General features: G+C 35.8%; 4 protein-coding genes across 14 annotated transcripts in view; 3 read left to right on the top strand and 1 right to left on the bottom strand.

Moving 5' to 3' along the window:
* Scrib (scribble planar cell polarity protein) overlaps positions 1-6987 on the top strand; it is a 76753-nt gene extending 69766 nt beyond the window's left edge. For 4 of the 11 annotated variants that reach the window (XM_076816715.1, XM_076816720.1, XM_076816714.1 and 1 more), the window contains 8 exons: positions 236-347; positions 437-493; positions 582-699; positions 4470-4575; positions 4821-4934; positions 5062-5187; positions 5402-5602; positions 6609-6987. In XM_076816715.1, coding sequence (XP_076672830.1) covers positions 236-347; positions 437-493; positions 582-699; positions 4470-4575; positions 4821-4934; positions 5062-5187; positions 5402-5602; positions 6609-6875 — 1101 coding nt within the window. In that variant the 3' untranslated portion in view covers positions 6876-6987. Of the gene's footprint in view, positions 1-235; positions 348-436; positions 494-581; positions 700-809; positions 890-1710; positions 1849-4446; positions 4576-4820; positions 4935-5061; positions 5188-5401; positions 5603-6219; positions 6313-6608 lie in introns of those variants that run through there. The other 7 variants (XR_013086029.1, XM_076816719.1, XM_076816716.1 and 4 more) reach the window with 7 other exon arrangements.
* The window catches only part of LOC143371513 (transmembrane and ubiquitin-like domain-containing protein 1), a 66771-nt gene that overhangs the window by 2307 nt on the left and 41889 nt on the right, over positions 1-22575 (top strand). The gene's annotated exons all lie outside the window — the stretch shown is intronic.
* Positions 1-22575, bottom strand: part of Dnali1 (Putative inner dynein arm light chain, axonemal Dnali1) — a 130320-nt gene that overhangs the window by 103267 nt on the left and 4478 nt on the right. The gene's annotated exons all lie outside the window — the stretch shown is intronic.
* On the top strand, positions 13196-19242 carry LOC143371497 (uncharacterized). Its single transcript, XM_076816725.1, has 2 exons — positions 13196-14308; positions 14395-19242. The coding sequence occupies exon 2, from the start codon at positions 14412-14414 to the stop codon at positions 18495-18497; it is 4086 nt and encodes a 1361-aa protein (XP_076672840.1). The 5' UTR covers positions 13196-14308; positions 14395-14411; the 3' UTR covers positions 18498-19242.

Genomic DNA, 22575 nt, shown 5'->3' with positions numbered 1-22575 from the left:
TCAGTCCCAAAAAGTGGTGGGGATAATTCGTGACTTTTACAGAGTACTTGTGGGGAACCGATAGGGGAGTCCTACTGTATTGATAGAATCCTATCAATTATATTTGTGCTAATATTACGAAACAGTGATGGATTATGATTTATAAGATTTATACATGAATTTCTGCCATTAATTGATTGCATTGTGATAAACAGCACGTGGAATTTTGTTATTAATATAAAGTTTCAAAACACAGCCTTCGCCAACTCCATCACCAACACCACCTCTGATAAAGATGTCCGTTAGCGACAAGAAAAAGTTGTTTGAAAGTGCCATGGAGGAACATTTAAAACCTTCTCCTAAGACAGGTTGATATTAAACAACTTTTCTAAAGAAATTCAACGCAACGCAATGTATCACTTTAATATCTCTTTTACTGTCTCTTTTCTTTTCTTAGAAAAAGTATTCAGTTTTCTGAGCCAGGATGAAGTTGAGAAAATGAAACAAGAAGAAGGTAGGTTGCTTATTAATTTCCACTTTGAACTTTATAATGTGTATATGAATAATTTATACAACCACCAATCGCGACTGTCTGTTTCTAGAAAAGAAAATCGCCACTTTGACGCGGGATGAACTAAAATCGTGGGCTCAGCTCGATGAAAACGAAGGTCTTGAAGATTTGGAGGAAAGTTTAGAAGATCAGGATAATCGACGACCTAAGTAAGCTAAGTTGTACTCATTCTACACATTTTAAAGTGTGATGATTAAATTCTCTTTATCTTTTTATTTCTTTCTTTGTTTCCATCTCTTCGCGCCTGCATACCATCGAGCAAAAAGAATAAAATAATGAACGGTAGTCACCAACAATTGCATATGTATATAATAAATTAATTCCTGAAATTCAATAATAGTTTATTTTTAAAATTTCATTTTTCGAAATAGCAATATAATTTTACTCTGACGATTCTTAATTAGCTGTAAATTTTGTGTGTATCCTAATTCTTTTACCACCATTTCGCTGAAATTGAATACGTATTGGCCCAAGTATGCATTTCACGAGTTTTCAAACATCATGCTAGTAGCGCGCTGAATTTTAATAGATTACTCATCATAAAAAGCATAAAAGAATTAAATTAATTTGCATTCACATAATCACATACACGAGTATTGTAGAACTTCTTTGCTTAATGCTCATTCGTAATATAAACACGTTTCTGTACATAGAAATATGAAACTGTAATTATATAAAATAAATTCTCCAGTTGCAAAATGCTGGATATAGCCTTTCGTATTATACTACATAAGTATTATAGATAGGAGGCAGCTATCTTTTGATCGAAGAAAGTACTTATGCTCATATTGATGGTTATAGTTTGTATAATTTGTAGGTAATTGATAGTTCACAAAATAGTATAAAAGAGATTCTTCCTATAGTCAGTTCTTAATTCAAAAAGTTATGTGATACCAATTAGCGTTTTGATATTTCATACAGAAATATGAAATAACGGAATATTGTGTAAATATCAGTATTTTTATATCTACGACAAATGTTTATATGTATATATCTTGTAATAGATGCTTCTTGTTTTGACTACTATATGTTACTATATTGTGCATGCTTATTAGAACCAGCGTATAAGCAATTTCGTTATATGTTAGCAAGTGCTTTTTATAAAAAAAAATAACGTATACTTGTGTATACTTATGAATTCACATTTATATTGTATCTAGTGCAGGGTTGAGCGTGGGAGGGAACTTACTTTAAAAATCAAGTATGATGTCTTGCTGGGATGTAATGATGTCGTATAAGTAGCAGCGGGTGAAGTCGATAGCACCTCCTAGTGTCTCGGTGGCGAGTCAAGCGCCCAGGTACATATTCAGCATACTCTTTGTACACTGCACCTCGATGAATCGTTTCGAACGTCCACATATACCCAGTTGAAGGTGCCTTTTCTTAGGCGCTTGTAACCCGAGAGAAAGAAGAGGCACTTCCGGCAAGTATATCTGCTCGCTCAGAGGAATTCGCTGTGTCGCATTGTACATTAGTGACCTTAAGATCCTGGGTTGTGTAGACATGTGATCAAATAAGTGCAGCCCCATAATAAGTGACGAGGAACACATTTGATGATTCGTACCCTCAAGGATATCGCTTCAATCATCCGTCGCTAATAAACCTATCATTTCTTCATTTTAGTTGAAAGTGAAAACATCCGGATTCAAAAATTTGCAGATACAACATTGTTCTAAACACAAGATGTCCTCCATTTTCTGCAATGCACCGTTGAAGTCGCTTCACAGAAATTGTCTTTTAATTTCTGCAAAATTCCTTGCGAGTGGCCTGCATTTTTTTCTCGGATACAAACCTTTAGTTCTTTGACCAATTAACTTGAAAATATGAGTCTCACTCGTGGCGCGTGCTGTGGTTCACGAGTTAGCCAGCAAAAAAATATTAGAAGTAATTCAGCTCTTGCACATGATACATCTATTCTTTTCAATAAACTTCTCTTCCTTCTTTTCCGACGCACGGTCTTCTTTGTGGTAGTCTTGTAAGAATAATAATGTCAAGGGAAAGAAAATATTGTGAAGTTGATTCTCTTAGCGATTGCGTAATGATCTTCCAGAAAGGGGAAATAGTATATCATAATAGTAGAAAGGGTAGTGATGTGTTTCCTTCAAGATCAAAACGACGAAGACCATTATATCTATATAAGACAAGAATAACGATGCTAATAGGAATGCAATCGGTGGAAATTATTTTATTATGCAGTACAATCGAAAAGTATTAGTGCTCTTATATGATCCGCAAACTTTAAATTTAAAGGAACGCTTATGTTCTCCGCGGCCGTAGATTAAGTACCAATCTAAGCGGATACTCGTGCTGATATAGCGAGAGACCGGTCGTTCTTTCAAATAACCCCAGCACAAAAAGTCAGCAGGACATCTTGCCGACCGTGGCATATCAACGCGTCGAGAGATTAAGGGGGTAGTTTACCCCCGATAGCCCTAAAACAGGCCTTTTTTCAAACGCAAATTGTAAAGTGATAAATAACAGTAGAGAGAACGTTCTTTTCTAGTTTTAATCGTTATTCTATGAGCTTTGACACCAAAAAAGAAAAGTCTAAATATCTCTATGTACATAAAAGTTGTGGGTAAAAACGTAGAGGCGTGTATGCGGTGCACCGTTTGATGGTGAACATAAAATCTCGAAAACCGCTCCAACGATTTGGATGAAAATTTAATGAGAGATGCAGAAAACCATTCCCTACGATATGTCGGGAGCAGATTTTCTAGATAAATTCTTAAAAAAAAGATAAATATTTTTCATACAAGAAACCGATAAAATTGTATTTTTCAACATAAAAATTGTATTATTTTATTTCTCGAAAATCTGCTCTGAGGTATTTAGACTTTTCTTTTTTGGTGTTAAAGCTCATAGAATAACGACTAAAACTAGAAAAATAAACGTTCTCTCTACTGTCATTTATCACTTTACAATTTGCATTTGAAAAAGGCCTTTTTTAGGGCTATCGAGGGTAACTTACCCCCTTAAGTGCTTCTGCTGTTTGATGCGTTATTGATGCTGTTCATGTTAATTAACATGTTCAGCAGAATTAATGTGGATATAATGTGGCCAGCAGGATCTTCCGATTAGTCTCCCGCTGACTTTTCCTATAGGGTTACAGCAAAGAAAGGTGTTTCCTTGCTGCGTCAGCACCATTAAATGACTAAAGGTTTGTATCCGAGAAGAATTAAAGTCCCGCAAGAAATGTTGCAGGCGGTATAGGACGGTTTTGTCAAATTGCTTCAACCACAGCATTACAGAAAATGGAGAACATATTGTTTTTAAAACTAGTTAATGTAAAACGCTGAATTAGAACGTTTATACTTATAATTAAATTAGAGAAATAAAACTTTTGCTCATGAATGATTGAGTTCCCTCATTTTTAAAGTAAGTACCTTCCTACACCCAATCCTGTTTTCAAGGTTGTGGTTATGCTTACATAGGCATTTAATACACAATAAAATTACATATCTCATTTAATAAGGCGATGTCGTAGGTGTATGAAGATTGCGTTTATTGTAATATAACTTCCAGAAACGAAGACACATGCTTCAGCACATATTCATTACATGCACTGCAAGCAAGCGCATATTAAAGATTCTAAAGAATATAGTTACTATTTATTTAACATTATTTAACACTTATCTATGGTTTTATTTATACAAAAACATTCATTCTTATTGAAACAGTAATGCAAGCATAATTATTTTGTAAAGTCTCTTAGCACCGATCCTTATATTACTCATAGATTTAATTCTCGCGTACTGTAGCCTAATTTTGTATTTTTTACTGTTCTTATATGAGTCGTGTAATGTCCCCTCTGCCCTTGTACTGAAGATTGCTTTTGTATCTCTTTTTATAACAAATAAACATTAAATTTTTGGCACATGTATATGATTTGTTAGTGTGCATGCTCGTTACCTTGCAGTAGCCGACTGAGCTCGCGAAGTTCGATCCCTCTTCTGCAGAACCTCCCAAGCAGTGTAAGGACAGCAAAAGCAGAACGCCGTTTGAAGGAGAAATTAGTACAGGAGGTATTGACTTTATTAAATCTCTTCAATCATTAAAATTAATTGTTTATATAAACCGCATTGACTCCAAACTATTCTGAAAGAAATCGGACACATTCGAGCGTTAAAGAACATTCCGCATACGTTTCTGGATAGTTGTTGAATCAGGAGTCACGGAATGTGATCCCACCTCGACACTCCTAATCTATAATAATTGAAATTATTTCATAAACTTATGCCGTTCGTCTAATGCCTCTCTATATTCGTAGGGTATAATTTCGGATGACGATGAAGAAAGCCGCTTAAGTCCGGCTGAACAGAGAACGCTAAGAGCAGAGAAACGTGCGGCATGGAGACAAGCGCGTTTAAAGTCCCTTGAACAGGTAAATTATCAATCTCTCTGTTCCATGCCCTTTACTTTATACCACGAACCTTCTAATTAATATCTGGATTAATCAGACTTCACCCAGTACCACGGTTAACTTATGTATATGAAATATTGATATTTAGGATGCTCTTCAAGCACAGATAGTAATAAAAAAAATGAGTGAAATGATGGATACAACGAGTAAAGTAGACACAATGCAGGATTCTACAGATGTCATTGCAGTTCTTGAACCAGAAAAGACAGCTGATGTAAGCATTCATAAAGTACTATCGCATCGACCATACTATCACTAACTATGCAGTCTAACAATGTACCCGATACAAATTAACCAGCATTATGTTTATTATGTCGATTTAACCACAATTATTTACTAATTACTTCTTTGCTTGCGGCTCCGATTTAGTGTTTGTGAATTACAATGTAACTACAACGGTGCTCTATTTGTCTGTCTTACTATCATAGTTCACTACGTTACGGCCGTCTAGTGCAGATTTTCCTAAACTTGCTGTACGCAGCAAGTTGGGTCCCCCTAAAGAGATACGCGAATCTGAGAAAGTAGTGGACGAGAAGGTCACTCGACGTACCGAGGAATATGTGGATGAGGTGACGGGTGAACGTCGTGTGCGAACGGTCGAATACGTCGAGAAGCTCATTGAGCGACAGGTACTATAGATTCTAGAATTTGCACAGAATTTACGCACCAAATATCCTCTGATTACATCGCAGATTAGGATCGTTTCGAGTGAGAAATATAAGCTTCGCTTCAGGAGAGGACAGATATTTCCAATCTACTATACTGAAACTTAAGAAATCTTTAATTAACGTTTCGTTCATATTAAATCTATTTTATAGTTACTGCCCCATTTACTTGAAATAACAGTCGCAACAGATTATCCGATGACTATAATTTAATATTGTAACAATTCACACGTAGTGAGAGATTGAAGAAACGAAAGTACTTGTGTTAGACTGTACCGCAGTTATAAATTATCTGGGGCCACCTTGTTAAGTCTAGAAGCTTTCGAATGAATAATGTAAATGCTAGAGGCTCGTGGAAATAATTAAAAAGTATGAATACACATGTGTTTACAATGAAGAGAATTTTTCAGGTTTATACCCGTATTGTTCTCCGCATTCATAGATCTACTGCTTATGACAGAAAAAAAGAACTGAGATAATCTTGTGCGCATGTCTTTGCATGCTTACCCTAAAGATATTTCCCTTTAATGCACAAAATGTGTTGGAGACATTGGTCCAATGGCTCTGTTTGTTGTTTCAAGAATCCAACACTGACCATGGAAGTGCGACCTCCACCACCTTGAGCAATTGATTTCATTTCCACTGATCACTAACAAATTCTTCTCACACTGTTGGTAATTCTACTATTAATTTTTTTAATCTAATAATTTCTTCCACATGTATATACCGTATACTCTTCTCAAGTTATACTTTACCGTAGCTACCTTGGTGGTAATGGTACACGTTAGACGTTGCGTGGTAACATTATTATTTTCCACACTCAAACTCATCTACTCACACGTACATGCGTCGTATAGTTATGCTGTGTGAATTAGGATTTGCGCATATCGATGCGAAAGTTTCTCTTTCCTACCTTAGCTCTAGGCCGGAGCTTTTCTTGCTTCTGCAACGTTTACATTTGTGTCGCTAGGTTGAGACTTTGAGAGAGAAAATTATCTCGCTGGAATTAAGTAATGCCGAAGACGAAGTAGAGAGCGTCACTGGCACAGGGGCGAGCGACGCTGAGAGCGAAAGCGAAGAAACAACTGGGCAATTCTCTACCGTGAGTACTCTGCAAGAGGAAACTAAAACGATTATATCTACAAGTACCACTGACGGTAACGCTCCTAAAATTAGTGCAAGTACTGTCGCTTCGAAAAAGAAGAAGCGAAAACGTTCAAAGCGGGGTCGACATTAACTTCAGTATTAGTGCAAAATGAAAGAAATGATATGTACAAGAAGATTAGCAAATATTCTTTGTTAAGGTATCGCGAAAGTATGTTCTGTTAATGGAAATTCTGTTTTATATCGATGTAATTGTCATACTTTACACTTCAGGTCCTAGCTATATTGGTGCATGTAGATAGGTATTAAAAAAATCTCTCATTGTGCATTGCTTTTCGGAAACGTGTGCGCATACTCATAAGATACATCATCACATCTATGATTTAATGTAATTCACATCAGGTGCAGTCAGAACTATGTTTATTTTTCACACAGAGCGTGCTATATTTTTGGTATTAACATACTGTTTTAAATACTATAATACAACATTCAATAATATTAGTATATCATATTTTCATTGGAGTGGTGCAGCATAGCAATTAATAATCAGTTCTGATATTTCGCATTTTGTAGACCGTGTGTTAACTTGTTTCATAAAATTCAACCGTCTAACGTTTATCGAAATACTTCAATTTTAAAGATATTATTATCTGAAGCCAAAATTTTTTAAATGGTATTTCCGCTATCATTAATATTATAGTTATTTTACGAATTATATTTATTTAAAGTCACGTCTCGAGGTAAGTTCATGTGATTTAACACTTACATTAGTATATGAAAAACGGTACACATTCCCTTTTACAATTTTGATTGTGTAATTTGAGGGCAGTCAATTTTTTTTATAATTTATTATATATATATATATATATATATATATATATATATATATATATATATATATATGTAATATTGCAATTTGTGTGAAATGCAGAAAAAATACTTTGGTCACCAGATGGGAATAATGTGCAGATAAAAATTGTATCTAAATTGTGACATAATTGGCTTCAAATATATATAAAATAACATTACAATAAATAAGTATAGAAATGACAAGTAATGTAAGCCATGTCTAACTATTGTGGCTTGTAAAGTTTATTTATTTTCATTTAGATGTAAGTAAATTAATATATCTGTTACATAGAATTGTTTTAAGCCACTTCGAGATTCTTTTTAAAAAGCACGTGTATTTAATGTCATTGTTGAATGTCAACACTTTTAATGCTTTAATCATCAACTCTTGAAGACATGTATTTAAAGTTATTATGAACTTTAAAATCAATGTTGTCACTAATGTAATGAATATGAATATTAAGCTTTTAAATTGCTTTAAATACAATAATAATCATGAATTTGTTTTTGGATTTTACTTGTATTAATTTATTTATGCCGACGATCGTTGTATTTTGTCGTTGGCAGTTTTTATTTACATTAAGGTGTAGCTTAAGTTTATAATTAAACGTCCAATGTCTCGTTTACATTTCTGAAGTATGCGTTCGATGCGCATTAAAGAACTAGCCGATCTATAACGAGCTGAATCTGAAGCAGTGAAAGTTGCATTGAATGTATGCTGTTCCTTTGTAGCCGAATGTAATAACACTTAGTACATAGAAATGAAATTGTAAAGTATACGATTTGCATTCAAATTTTCGACAATTTGACGTAGCCAGTTAGATTTAAAAGAGCCGATAGAATATTAATTTAGCAACGTCTACAAATAGTATTTACAAGCTCACGCATACCTAAAAAAGTACGTGTCTACTTTGATATTACAATATACCAAGTAAAAAAGAAAAACAAATAAAAAATACTTTTATTATTCTGAATAGTAAAAGAAATGACCTTAGCCTTTTGACAGTGCATTACGAAAGAAGTATGTATCTACCTACTGTTAAAAAAAATGTGAATTTTTCTACGTTCCAAGTGAACAGATATTGCAAAGAATTGACTATAACGTTCTACACGAATTTTCCGTACAGTGTAGGCCCGCAACACTGGGGACATTTTTCAGATGCATTGAACTGTTAAAGAGTCCAGCATAAATTGATTTCTATTTAAACATAAAATCATCATTTCATTTAGATCGTATACATTTTTTAATACAATAAATTATATTTTTAAAACTAACTCACGTTAATATTATGCATAAGTGTAAAACTATGTAGCACATAACACAAATACATATTTAAAAAAGGTATAGTTAGTGGTAGATATATATTGTAAAGTTCTAAAAGTAGCCAGGCGTAAAGGGAAACATGAAGAGAAGAGTCAAGCCTCGCTCAGGGCCCGACGAAGCATCCCAGCTCTAATTCAACTCCACCTAAACTGCCAAATTTGTGACTTCGCTATATGTCTACCGCTGACGATACTTTCATCATTAAATATATGTATATGCATGTACAGAGGCCGCCTAAGAGTTCTACTGTGTAACGTCAAACGCAGTAATCGCTAGCCTTAGTCCGCGGTTACAGTAGATGCGTGTTATAACGAATACGGTCAAAAGTCTAAAGAATTCAAGAATCTACAGAGTTGTTGTTCAGATATAATATTTTGAGAAATAATATAGTTTATAAGTCGGCTTTGGAGAAAAAGTATTTATTTTGCATATAGAAGGTACAGACAGTCAAAATCTGCTTATGGGTGGCTGACACCCAGGGTGTCAACGAAGGGTTAATATCTTGAAATAATGTGTGACATTCGCCACTTCTTTCTGTTGAAGCAAAGACTTTACGTATTCAGTTCTTCCAGGCATAAGTCAAATTTTGAATAGGTAAAGGAGTTTCTAAGACATCAGTAACATTTCGTGAAAATATGCTTCACTATAGCCACGTATTTCTGAGAAACATGTCGGATGTATTCGTTAGAGCATGCACCCACTGTAACTATAGACTGAGAATTCATTTAATTAATTGTTCTGGCGTTATTCATCAGAACAACAGTTCGACAAAACACGCATCCACCGTAATCATAACCTTTAAGGACCCACGGGCGTAACGATTTTGTGTATTGTATGTACCTACGGTGGTGTCCCGTTGTAAGCACGCCGCTCGGGAAACAAGGCGGTCTCTTAACGAAACGGTATGCTCTTCAGCTCGCATTTCATATTTGCCGTCTTCGTTTAGTAATACGATGTCGCCGCAATCTCGAACGAAATTTATGGCTTATCGCTGTCACGTGCCCTCTCGCACATTCTCAGTTCCTCGCACTCGCCGCGGCGACTACAGAAGAAGTAGCGGGGATAGAAACGTTCTCTTAACGTAAAGGAGGACCCGTGCTCTTAACGGGACAACACTGTATGTTTCAAGTCATACGACTAACAAGGGAAGATCCCGAACTAGAAAATTCAAAAAATTCTGAAACTTTGTGAATATGTGGAGGATTTCCTCCTGATTACAACGCAATTTTTGTTTGCTGCCCAAATTCACTGGAAGGGGGTGAAATTAACCCCTGAAAATTCGGCTATTTTCCGATTTTATTTTGTAACTAGCATTCTGTAAGAGATAGGGAAAAAGTTTCAAGACAAAATTTACTTCTTTTAATCAGATCTATCATTTGGTGAAAAAAATATTTTACAGTTCACGAGTTATAACACAAAATCAGAAAATAGCCGAATTTTCAGGGGTTAATCTCACCCCCTTCCAGTGAATTTGGGCAGCAAACAAAAATTGCGTTGTGATCAGGAGGAAATCCCCTATATATTCACAAAGTTTCAGAATTTTTTGAATTTTCTAGTTCGGGATCTTCCCTTGTTAGCTACCTCACTGCTCCTCCTTCGCAATCTCTTTGTCTTACCACGAATTACGCTCTTTCTGCGCCCTACGGTATATAGAAATACTACTCCCTGATTAAGGGAAGATCTGTGCGTCTTTCTTCCACACACCGAGCATGCGGAAGACTGAGAAAATTTAATCGTATGAAAAATTGTAACGTCTATGTGTCCTTTTTGGAACCGAACACCTGCTGTACCACGCATTTGTGTTCGTTGAGAACGATTCGTTGGTAGCCGACGCACCATCGGTCCGAGGCATAATAATTTGATGTGCACTTGTGCATCGCCAATCGACTCGAACGGAATGCGCCTAAGAGGCGCTACTTTCTCCGCCGTATATTTGTGGGTAGTTGCTACGCTATATTTATGCTTGTTCTACCGTGTAAAGTGCGATTAAAGGAATGGGACCAATCTATTAACATTGGGCCGCTTGATACAGGCTCCATTTTGATATATAATTTCATTTGCATACATCTCATGATAAACTTTTATATTAGAATTTGATCTTACGATTTTAAATTCCTATTTTCTTAAAGAAGTGATACTATTCAGTAATAAGTAGTATAAGTAGTTGGATACGTAGGCCTAGTCTAACTAAATCCTGTATCCGCCAAGCGAGAAATAACCGTTTCACTGGCCATGCCCCACCTATAAGTCGCGCTCGAGTCCTGTAACACGCTACGATAGCCACACGCGGTACACTAACACTTTGACTGGCGTCGGCGTGTTTCAACGCCCTGGGACTTGCATCCTGTGCAGTGTACCTACACGGTTTTGGCAAAGAGTAAAGAATTAACAGGAGGCAACAGTAAGACAAAAATATTCAACTGTCTATACGTACAACCAATAAAGGGACAAACGAAAAGAGCGACTTCAACAGTGCACCACCGCGTTGCCTGTTACTATTACCCTCTCTTTGGTTTTCGCATGGTTTCATGCTGATAATTTTTTAAAAGCGTGAAAATATTGTCCGAAGGTCCCATAATGTTTCGTTTTGAAAATAAACCGAGTTCGAACTTCATTTTGTATGCTCGCCGCCTTAGGGACCCCCTTGCTCGCAGGAAGTCGAGCGCGATAAAGCTTGCGCGTGGATGAGTCTGAGCACCTTGAAGGGGAAATTGTCAAAACCCTGCGCTAGTCAGAGTGTTAATGTATTTTCGGCGAAGTAGCTCGAACGTAATGGAGATGATAGATTATTTAAGGAAAAATAGCACGTAGTTAGTTAATATTTACATGTGAAATACATATTTTTTAACTATTGATAGTGATACCAACATTAGTATACAAAATTAAATTGTACTTTACACGTTGTTTAAAAACTAAAGCTCATTAATGGCTTTCTATATCTGTTCACTTGGAAAATACACGGCCATCCCACATTTCTATGTACTCGGAGTGAATTTGAATCCCTCGCGAGGAAACATTCCTCGGCATATCAATTAAATATTTGGTACTAATCTCTGAAGGGGAGAAGGCGGGCTCCCTGTATCTCTTGCAATGCGCAAGGGCTCCTTCACTCAAGTTCACCCGGTGTATATGTGCGTGTGTACACTGATTTTCACTGAAAGAATAATCATTAAGTAGTTTTATATTTTGGAGAAGTGCGTCTAAGTTTCGCGCTCCTGAAACGGCTAGCTAGGCAGTAAAACGGTTAAGTACATTACGAGTAAGATTATACGAGAACAACACATGCGTCATTTCTTTAATCATAAAGAAAACCTACTTCAGTGTTGTCCCGTTATAAGTACGAGTCCCCTGTTTCGTTAAGAGTGCATTTCTATCCCCACTACTTCGCTTGTAGTCGCCGCGGTGAGAGCGAGGGCAAGAGACTGAGGATGAGCCAGAGGGTTTGCGACACCGACAAGCCATGAATTTTGGTCGACATAGCGGCGGCATTGTTTTACTCAAAGAACACGGCAAAGAACAAAGGCGTGCTGAGCATAGTGTTTCCTTTAGCGGCGTACTTATAACGAGACAAGACTGTACACGTTATTTTATATATCTTATCAGCATTACAGTGTCAATGACAAAACTAATAGGGGTACAGCCTGTCAAAATGATGAGAAAATTCTAAAGTGCCAATAATAATCATATCGTCATAGCCATAATATAAAAAACTTTTATTTTAAAAGAATTTTTTCCGACAAGCACTCTGTTGCATACAAAATGTAATATCACCTTTAACACCGTTATGGACTTACAATCGAAAATGGAATCAGTTTTGTAACAGTTCTGAAGAATATTAATTACTACTCAATTTTTTATTGACTTGTAAAATTGTATTACTGTACTTTCTCACTGATTGAAACGATGAAGCATATACAATTTATATGTAACGTATGGAGGAGAAATTAAGAAACATTTTGATACTACAACAACATACACATGTATAGAGAAATTTACGTGGCTTGTATTATTTTGCAGTTTCAAGTTTTTATCTTCAGATGCAAAATAGAAACGCAATTGTAAAACCTTTTATTTAGAGGTATTTTACACTGAATCTGTATGTAGTAGTAATAATAATTTATATGTACTTTTGAAACCCTTGTATTCATTTTTACTGAAATAATAAATTATAAGGAAAATATTATATAATCTTGCGCAAGGTGTTCCACATATTGTTAACACAATCGCTTAAAGGAATATTATATTTCGCTATGTAGAAGTAAATTAGCATTTGAAAGGTTATAATTTTTATTTGCATTCTATTAACCGTTCTTGTTGCATTAAATGGCAACCGTGTAATCACAAAGTGATTCATTGGCATGATAAGATATAGTGATTGCATGAGGTTCAATATGATAGAGTGGAGATGCATGATAGCCAGTCGCGAAGTTCGCTGTTCGCGTTCAGATAGGCAGTAGGATATCTGACGTAGGACGCAGTATATAACATTCGTATCTGAAATTCAGAAATGTGAGTAATGAAAATTCTGGTCAGTTTGTCGAGCAATTACCTATTTTCTTATGTCGTACGATTTTCAATAATTTCTGATTCAACAGTTACAAAGTAAATTGAAGATTTCATAGAGTAGTACATAAACATGCTTTGCCTTGCTTATATTTACCAGCTCCTTTCCACACAGTCTTTTTAAAAATAAAAATAAAATGAGTGCATAGAATTGCGTATGAGCGCAAGAATAGTGCATACTATTCGCAGCTGGAATATCTACATAATATTCATTTTATGGGATCTACTGTACAAGATAATAAAAAGAACATGAGGGGTACAGAGTTGCTTATTAAAAGTCAGTTACGATAGTTGAAGGGGAAACAACGCTTTACAAACGCTTCTGTATTTGCGAAAACGTCTGAAATTTTAAAAACATAGGTAACCTCCCAATTACAAACACAAGATAACATAATTGCTAGGAACGTAACTTGAATGCCAAATATAGTAAAGAACGTGATGTTAGATCGATATATTAGTAAGATACGTTTAACATATAGACAATTACATTAACTAGGTACATCTGAAGTTTCAACAAAAGAGAATAATATTGCCTCAAATGCAAACATGAAAAACGTACAAAAAACGCGATCAAACGCGATTCATGGAAATATTTACCAGTTAAAGATATTGATGCTATTTTTATGGCGCGGAATCTCCCAGCAATGTTCTTTTCGTTTAGGTACAGAAATAAAGGAAGCAAATAAGTTTGATGATTTAGTGTTTGAATATATTGAAGGTGGTAAAAAAGTGTATCGCCTTTTGCAAGCTAAACACAAGTTAGATGAATCAAAAAAGATTACAGTAAGTAATTTATTAGCACAACCTAAGGGTGATTATAGTTTAATAAAGTACTTCTTCTCTTATCAAGATTCTAAGAGACAAGAGTTATTTAAAAATGGAACAATAAAAGATATTATTATTTATACTAATATAGGTTTTAATTTCGATGACATGAAAAAGGCACAGATTAAGGTAGAGAGGATAGTAGGTAAAGATAATATTCTTGATATAGGGTATGGTGAAAAACAGCCTGTACGTTATAGATTCAATCAGGACGTTGCTGTCTTATTAAAACCAAAATTACAAGCCTGTAATGTAGTTGAATTACCAAAAAAGCAAATCACATATTCCGATGATGAGATAAAAGACTTTTTAAATCATCTTGTGTTTGCAATAAATCAGCCTAATGAAGAAGAGTTAGGTCAGATTATTAAAGAGGAAATAGGTAAAGAATTTGATTTTATTACAACCGAAAATGTATATAATAAGTTCTTTTTAACAATGTTGGCATGGTTGCAAGGTAAAAGGAATAGCTCATTTATATCTCACGAAGAAGGGAAAGAGTTATTTGATAAAGTAAAAATAGGCTTTCCTATTTGGTTTAATATGAGAGATCCAGTAAAGTCGTTTAGTGGTAGGGCTCGGGAACTAGATCATTTATACATGCTATTACAAGGTCCAGATACCGCAGGAACTTCACCACTGGTTTCCATAATTGGTCTTGGAGGAGTAGGTAAAAGTGAGTTAGCTAGAAAGTATATCAATCAATACGCCGCAGACTATGATAATAAAGTGATATGGATAAATGCTGAAAGTTATCGAGATCTCGCAGAATCTTTTCGTAGATTAAGTTGCGATGTATTGAGAATTAGCACGAAAAATGTGAACAATGAAGAAAAGGAAATGAGTTCCATAGTTGAAGATGTATATATGTTCCTTTCTCGTGGAAAGAGTCTTTTTGTTTTTGATAATGCTGAGAAATACAAAAGTCAAAATGACTTCGATAGTGGTATAGATCAATTTTTACCAAGTTTATCATCCACTTATAACAGGCCTCATGTTTTAATAACCTCACGTAATCAGAAATGGCCGAAAAATATAAAAGTATTACAATTGGATGTATTTAGCGAGGAAGAGGCAATGGAGTTCATTAAAATGTCTCTCGACCTAAAAAGTAACGCACAGGAGGGAGATATTAAACAGTTGGTGGGGCAGTTACATTTTCTTCCATTAGCGTTGCAACAAGCCGTTGCATATACAAGACTACAGGACAAAAAATGGAGACACGTAGGGTCGAAGTTCGAAATTAGGGATTACCTAGTGAGGTATAATGCAAAGACCAACGAAGTTCTGGATATTGAGTTTCCAGAAGACAGCGGTAATGATCACACCAGAAATGTATTTACGACTTCGAATATTACTTTAGATATGATAAAACATAAAGAAGGTGGTAATGATGCTTTAGAGATTTTATATATTACATCTTACTTAGCTCCTGAAGGTATACCTACAGATATGTTTTCCAATTTATCGAGAGATATGGAAAAATTAGCATCTGCTATTGAATTACTAGAGCAATATTCCATGGTTAATTCAGAGCATGCAATGCTTAATGTACACAGACTCGTACAGCAAGTAATAAGAATGCACTTGGAAAAGAAAAATTGGGAACAAGAGATTTTGGAAAAAGCTGTAAGGCTATTTAATATAGATAATATCACACCAAGAAATATTAAGCATGCAATATCTGTTTGGTATTATTCAAATAAGTTACTAGTAATAGAGTTTTGGGACCTTTCGTGTTATATTAGCAATGCACTTATTGGTAGCATGAAGTTCGAGGAGGCATATGTATTGGGAACAACTATATTACAGCTAGTTCCTACTCTACCACCAGGATATAATCTTCGATTATTGCATTATTGCATGACACTGAACAATATAGGGATGGCGTTTCTGAAGTGGGGTAAATATGACATTGCCTTGAAAACTCTTCAAGGTACCTTGAATTTCGCAAACAATAATTTTGGGCTATATGACTACGCATCCTTGAAAACAAAAAATAATATATCTAACGTGTTGGTTGCACAAAGTAAATATGACGAAGCTTTAAAGAACTCCCAAGAAGTGCTGGACGTTTGGAAAGACGCATTAGGAACTGACGATCCTGAGACCCTGTTAGTCAAACATGATATAGCTTTAATACTGTGCCATAAAGGTGACCACAACAAAGCTTTACGAATTCTTCAAGATATACATGGTATTCAAGAAGCTACGTTAGGTGCAAATGATTTTGGCATTTTACAAACGAAGATTAGCATTGCTCACGTGTTGTCTGCACAAAGTAAATATAACGAAGCTTTAAAGTACTCCCAAGAAGTGCTGGACGTTTGGAAAGACACATTAGAAAATGATGATCCCAAAATCTTGTCAGTCAAACATGATATAGCGGTAATACTGCTTCATAAGGGTGAACACAACAAAGCTTTACGGATTCTGGTAAACGTATATGTTCTTCAAGAGGCTACATTAGGTGCAAATGATTCAGAAACTTTAAAAACAAAGGCTGACATTGCTGGTGTGCTTTATAAACAAAGCAGATACGATGAAAGTTTACAACTTTTGCAAGAAATATACAATGAATCTACTTTGGAAAAAAATCATCCTACTACTGTAAATATACTGAGGAATATAGCTGGAATACTTTTTTCGCAAGGCAAATTCAGTGATGCTCTGGGGACTTACCAAAGTGTACTAAATGCTGAGAAAAGTATTCTTGGAGAAGATCATCCTGATGTTTTATGTACTCGTCGTCATATAGCTGAAGCACTGCGAGAGCTAGGGGAGTATGACAGAGCGCTAAAAATATGTCAAGATGTTTTTGAAAAACAGATAAATATTTTGGCTCCCGACAATATTCATATCATACTTACACAAAACACTAAAGCATTTATACTTGACGAGCAAATGAAGTATAGCGATGCTTTAACAATTTTTCAGGATGTATTAAAACGCATGAAAGTTATTTTAGGAGATAGCCACCCTGATACGGTTAAAGTAAGAAATTGCATTGCTGTAATATATTCAAAACAAGGGAAATCCGATAAGGCATTTCAACATTACGAAGAGATACTTAGCATTCAAAAACAAAACTTAGGAGAAAATCACTTAGACACCTTAACAACAAAAAATAACATGGGCATGCTTCTTTATAACAAAAACGAGGGCGGCAAAGCTTTGCAAATCTTCCACGACGTTCTTAATGTGTTACAAACGATGTTTCCTAATTATCCTCAAACTTTCCGCGCACAAAATAATATAGCACTGGTATTACAAGATCAGGGAAAGCACGATGAAGCTTTAAGAATTTTTAGAGAGGTAGCAGATTTTCAAGAAATTACTTTTGGAAAGGAGTATCCTGATCTTAAAACTACCAAAAATAACATAGCGTCGCTACTTTTCAAGCAGGGAAAATACAAGAACGCCTTAAAAGTTTACCAAGAGGTCCTTGCGAAGTGTAACAAATTATACGGGCTTGCACATCTAGAGACTATAAGAATTCGTGATCTTGTGGAAAAGTTGTCAAAGATAGTTAATAATCGATTAACTGATGGAGAAATTGATTCAAACAAAAATATCACGAAGAATTTAATAGATTTAGGAAGAAATGTTAATACGAGGGATAATCATGGGAAAACGCAACTACATTACGCTGTTGATAGTGACAATATAAATACAGTAAAAATTTTAATACAAAACGGCGGTGATGTTACTCAAGCTAGTAATAAGGGCAATACACCGCTACACATTGCTGTTTCCAAGGGTAACAAAGAAATGATGGAACTTTTGTTACAACATGCGCGTCCTGAAAAATTGACCAATTTTATTAATGCTAAAACCACTACCGGCGGTAGCACTTCTCTCCACGTAGCAGCTAAGAATGGTTCTGCCGCGATTGTCAATTCTTTACTGAGACATGGTGCAACTTGGAACATTAAAAACAACAAAAATGAAACACCTGTTTGCGTTTCCAGCGACCAAAATGTTACTAACTTCTTGGAACTAATTGAAAGACTATTTTCGTATGCAGAAAGTGGTAATGTTGCAATTATCAGTAGCCTAAAAGCAGTAAATCCTGACCAGTTTCTAGCTGCAACGGGAGCTCGTAATGATCAGGGGAATACGTTATTGCAAGTTGCTGTATCGAATAAACACAAGAACGTCGCGAGGAAATTGGTAGAAATGTTAAAAAAGTGAGATAAAAGTTCATGTTATATCAATATAGAAATGGTGTGCCTGTAGGAATTCAAATCATGCAATGATAATGCCAAAATTTTAATGTACCTAGTTGAATATTATATTTTGCTATGTAGAAGTAAATTAGCATTTTAAGGATTATAATTTTTATTTGTAGCACTGTGATATGGGGGTACTGCTTTGCACTGAAATTTTCTTAGTTTTCAAGTTTCTTAAGTCCCAAGTATTTTATAAGTGTGTAATGGACGTGACCGTCTGTAAAGAACACGTGGGATTTTCATTGCTGTTACCTGATGCATTTGTCATCCAATAGAATGACTTTGATGGTAATCCATCAGAGATGGGTGGAAAACAGGCACATACCACCGTTTTATGATTTCTTCACACTACATTGCAGGGCCGACTTAATGATGCAAACACACGAAAGTTTATGCATACATATGTGGCATGTGCCTGCTTGCCACAGAGCACCTCAATTGTACGATATAATTGTAAGTATAAAATTAGAAGTCGATCAAACAAAAGTAGATCGCTACGCGCGTTAAGTTTTTCTTAATTTTAAGGAGTTCTTCTGCACGAGTAATTATCATTACCATGAACTCATTGATGTTCACTCCAAACAGTCAGGCAATGTTGGCATCAGATAACAATAAACGAAACAATTTAACAGAGTATAGCTTGCACATATACTGTCAAATTAAAAAAAAACTGTAGAAGAAAGGAAAATATAAATTATTTTTATGTATACGCTACTCAACATTTTAAATTACAATTTTATTGTATTAACCGTTTGTATTGCATTAAACGGTAGCCACATGCATCTATCGTCATCACAAAGATTTGCATGATACAAAGTATGAGTGAGAAGATTATTTGCGAATATGTAAAGGTTTCCGAGTGTGATTGATGCGACAGATCAGTTCATTGTCTTTAATTGGAAACGTTTCTGCGATTTAAGGACTTGCTCGTGATACACAGCAACTGTAGTAATTATAACTGTGATTGTAATTCATTGGCGGGGAGCAAGTTCACAGGGATTTAGCCAATTAACGAGTCAGCAGCGAAGGAAATGTTGAAAGCACCGCGTTTGTCATCCTCGAGTGTTCCATTGATTCTATCACATTAGTATCCGCATAGAGCACAATTTCTATACAGATTTAGCGTTTGTATACAACACAAAACTGCGAGTTGGCGGTTCTCTTGACGATACGGATCTCAAAAAGAGTATTACAGCTGCATTACAGCACGAAGACATCTCATCTGAGAAGAAAATAGCCACGGAGTACGAATCACAGCTACGGCATTAGAAAACGGAATAACCATGAGACATTATGAAGAATAATAATATGTCCTAGCCTGGCAAACTAACGACTATCCCACATAAACGAGCACTACCCTGGTAGTTTCGGCTTCGTTTAAGAGATCGCCATGCAAATCTCTTAGCAGAGTATGTTATGGAAAATAATGCCGAATGGTTTCGTTTGGAACCTGAGTGGAGGTGAATCCTTCGAGTTACGTTTCATCATCAGCCCAGCACAGCAATTAGAAGAAACTCTGAAGTCTTTACCGATTATCTTTATCAGAAGGTACTCCTAGCGTGTGGAGTACTCATTGCAGAAGACCAACTGGTAGATATCATAGACTATATAAATATGATATCATTTTGAGGGACCTATGCATGCTGTCGCATTCGGTTTGAAAGGGAACATTCGAGGTGCGTTTGAAATGTAATGAGATTGTGTTTTTTACTTGAAAACTTTGACCACTACAAAAACAAAAGTGCATCGAGCTGGTAACTATATACCCACTCTACCTACAGAGCAAGTTTCAACTCACTAGTTTGAATGGAAAGATATTTATTAAACTGAAAGCGAATCCCACGAAAACGTACGGAAAAGCTAAAAATGCTTTTGATAATGACTATTTAACTCGTGCCCAAGCCTTTCGTTGGCATAAGGTGTTTTGAAAAGGACGGGAAACGATGGAAGATCAGCCTCTGCCTGGGCGCCAGTCTCCACAGGGAATTTGTGATCCCGGGTATAGCAGAATCAGACATTTTATCTTGACATTCTGGCCCATTCGAGTTTGACCGGAAATTTCGGGCAATTGGATCCTGCATCACAAAAATGCGCCTGCACATTCAGCGTTAGTTTGTGAATTTGTCATGAAAAAGTTCATTTCTTTGATACTGCAGCCCCCTTATTCACCTGATCTGTCACTCTGTCACTTCTTCCTGCTCCTGAAACTAAAACTGAATGACCAAGGCTATCATTCTCGTAGCGACGACAATAACCAAAAGGCTGTAACCGACGTTACGAAGAGTCTCCCAAAAGATGACTTCTGATCCTGCTACGAAGAGTGGAAAACTCACTGGCGCAAATGTATTATGTCCGAGGGATGTTACTTCGAAGGGGACTGCATTGTTTGTGACAATTAGATACGAAATTTTTAAGAGATATAGTCATTACTTTGCTGATGCATATTTCATAAGATTGAGGGAGAAAGTACAGCAAGTTTATGGAGATATTGGACCAACCAACTGGCATCGTTACTAAGACTTCGTTCAAAAATATTTAGACTTTACTCCTAATGGAACTATCAAGATGATGTGTTTGCAACTATGGCTTCAGATTCGGCAAGAGTTATTCGCCACTTTTAAAAAAAAACCGTGAGGAGCTTAGAGGACGAATGATGTAAAGAGTCGTAAAAATGCAGGCAGAAAAGTTGTCAAACAGAAGAAGACGCGCAACGAAGATGCGACGATGGTCTTCCGAATGAGGCAGGTCCAGCCCAGAGCAACGTCAACGTTTCATTTCTTCATTCTGTATCAAAGGAGCAGCGCAAAATAATCCCTGTAAAATATATGGATTAATGGAGTGTTAAATTAACAATGCTTACTGATGCTTTGAAATTATATAAAGATCAACAGTGCAAAAGCGAACAACGACGTAGGGGTGTGTATGTGCGTGTGTGCAAGCGTATAAATATATGTTGTAAGAACGTGTTCCCCATTACTGTGTTCAATGAAACGTATGAAGTAAAGTCGTGTATCGAGGAAGTCATAAAATGGATATCATATTTACAGTAGACTCACAAGATTTTAAACAAGCAAAATTAGTAAGCGACCACTCCATAGTAATATCTGCTTTTTCGCTACTTTGTTCCTCATCTCCCGGCTGCAAGGAAGGAACAAACGATAAAAATGATACGGGAATGGTGAAATGAAAGGAAAAAGTGGAGAAATGTGTTCTGAGCAGTATGAGCAGCTAAAACCTTTTGACTCTACTACAGTAACAAGTAATCGGGGAACATTGACAATTTGGTGAGTGAATAACATGTTTACAATAGCGTTAAGCGATTTTTTCAAGTGTATAACAATTTGTAAACATGGAATGTAAAAGCAGTTTATTTTTGTTGCAATATATCGAACACTTTTATAACTAGTAATAACCTTTATAATATATATATTCTATCTATCCCTTTCAACCATTTTACATCGGGGTTCATCGTTCATCTTCACCGTGTAGCTATGTACATACTTGCCATGTGCGTCCTCACGGGGGGGGGGGGGGCAAAAGGGGCAGTTTTTGGCCAATATATCAGGAGAACATGAAGTGGAAAGAGGTATACTAAATTTCAGCTTCAAAGGCATCGCCTTAAAGTTGCAAATAAGAGGCGCAGGCCTTTCAAGAAGCGTTCGAAAATTCTGCATCTCTTCGTTAAACAGTCACTGTCTCAAAACATCTGCGCCACTTCTCGCTCTTTGATTTGCACTCCGGAGACGTTACTGGATGAAAATAGTCTAGGAAAAATGTAACAATAAATAAACAAATTTTAAAGTTTTCCTATATCTACCGTGAATTACTTTTTTATTACTGTTACTTTAAAAATAAATATAATATTGACGTGAGATTATTTCCGGTATTATTCCTTTCATTCATTTTTATATAATATCATTCAGTATAGTATGTCCTCCTCTGTACTTGGTTACAATAGCATGTCCAACTTCCAAGCATTATTGTCGAGTTATTATAATTTTGCAGATTCTAACTTATACTATTAATTACATACTTTCAGT

This window comes from Andrena cerasifolii, chromosome 7 (assembly GCF_050908995.1).
Source record: "Andrena cerasifolii isolate SP2316 chromosome 7, iyAndCera1_principal, whole genome shotgun sequence".
NCBI classification, from domain to species: domain Eukaryota; kingdom Metazoa; phylum Arthropoda; class Insecta; order Hymenoptera; family Andrenidae; genus Andrena; species Andrena cerasifolii.
The sequence above is the reverse complement of the archived record's forward strand: the minus strand, read 5'-3'. Positions and strand labels throughout refer to the sequence as shown.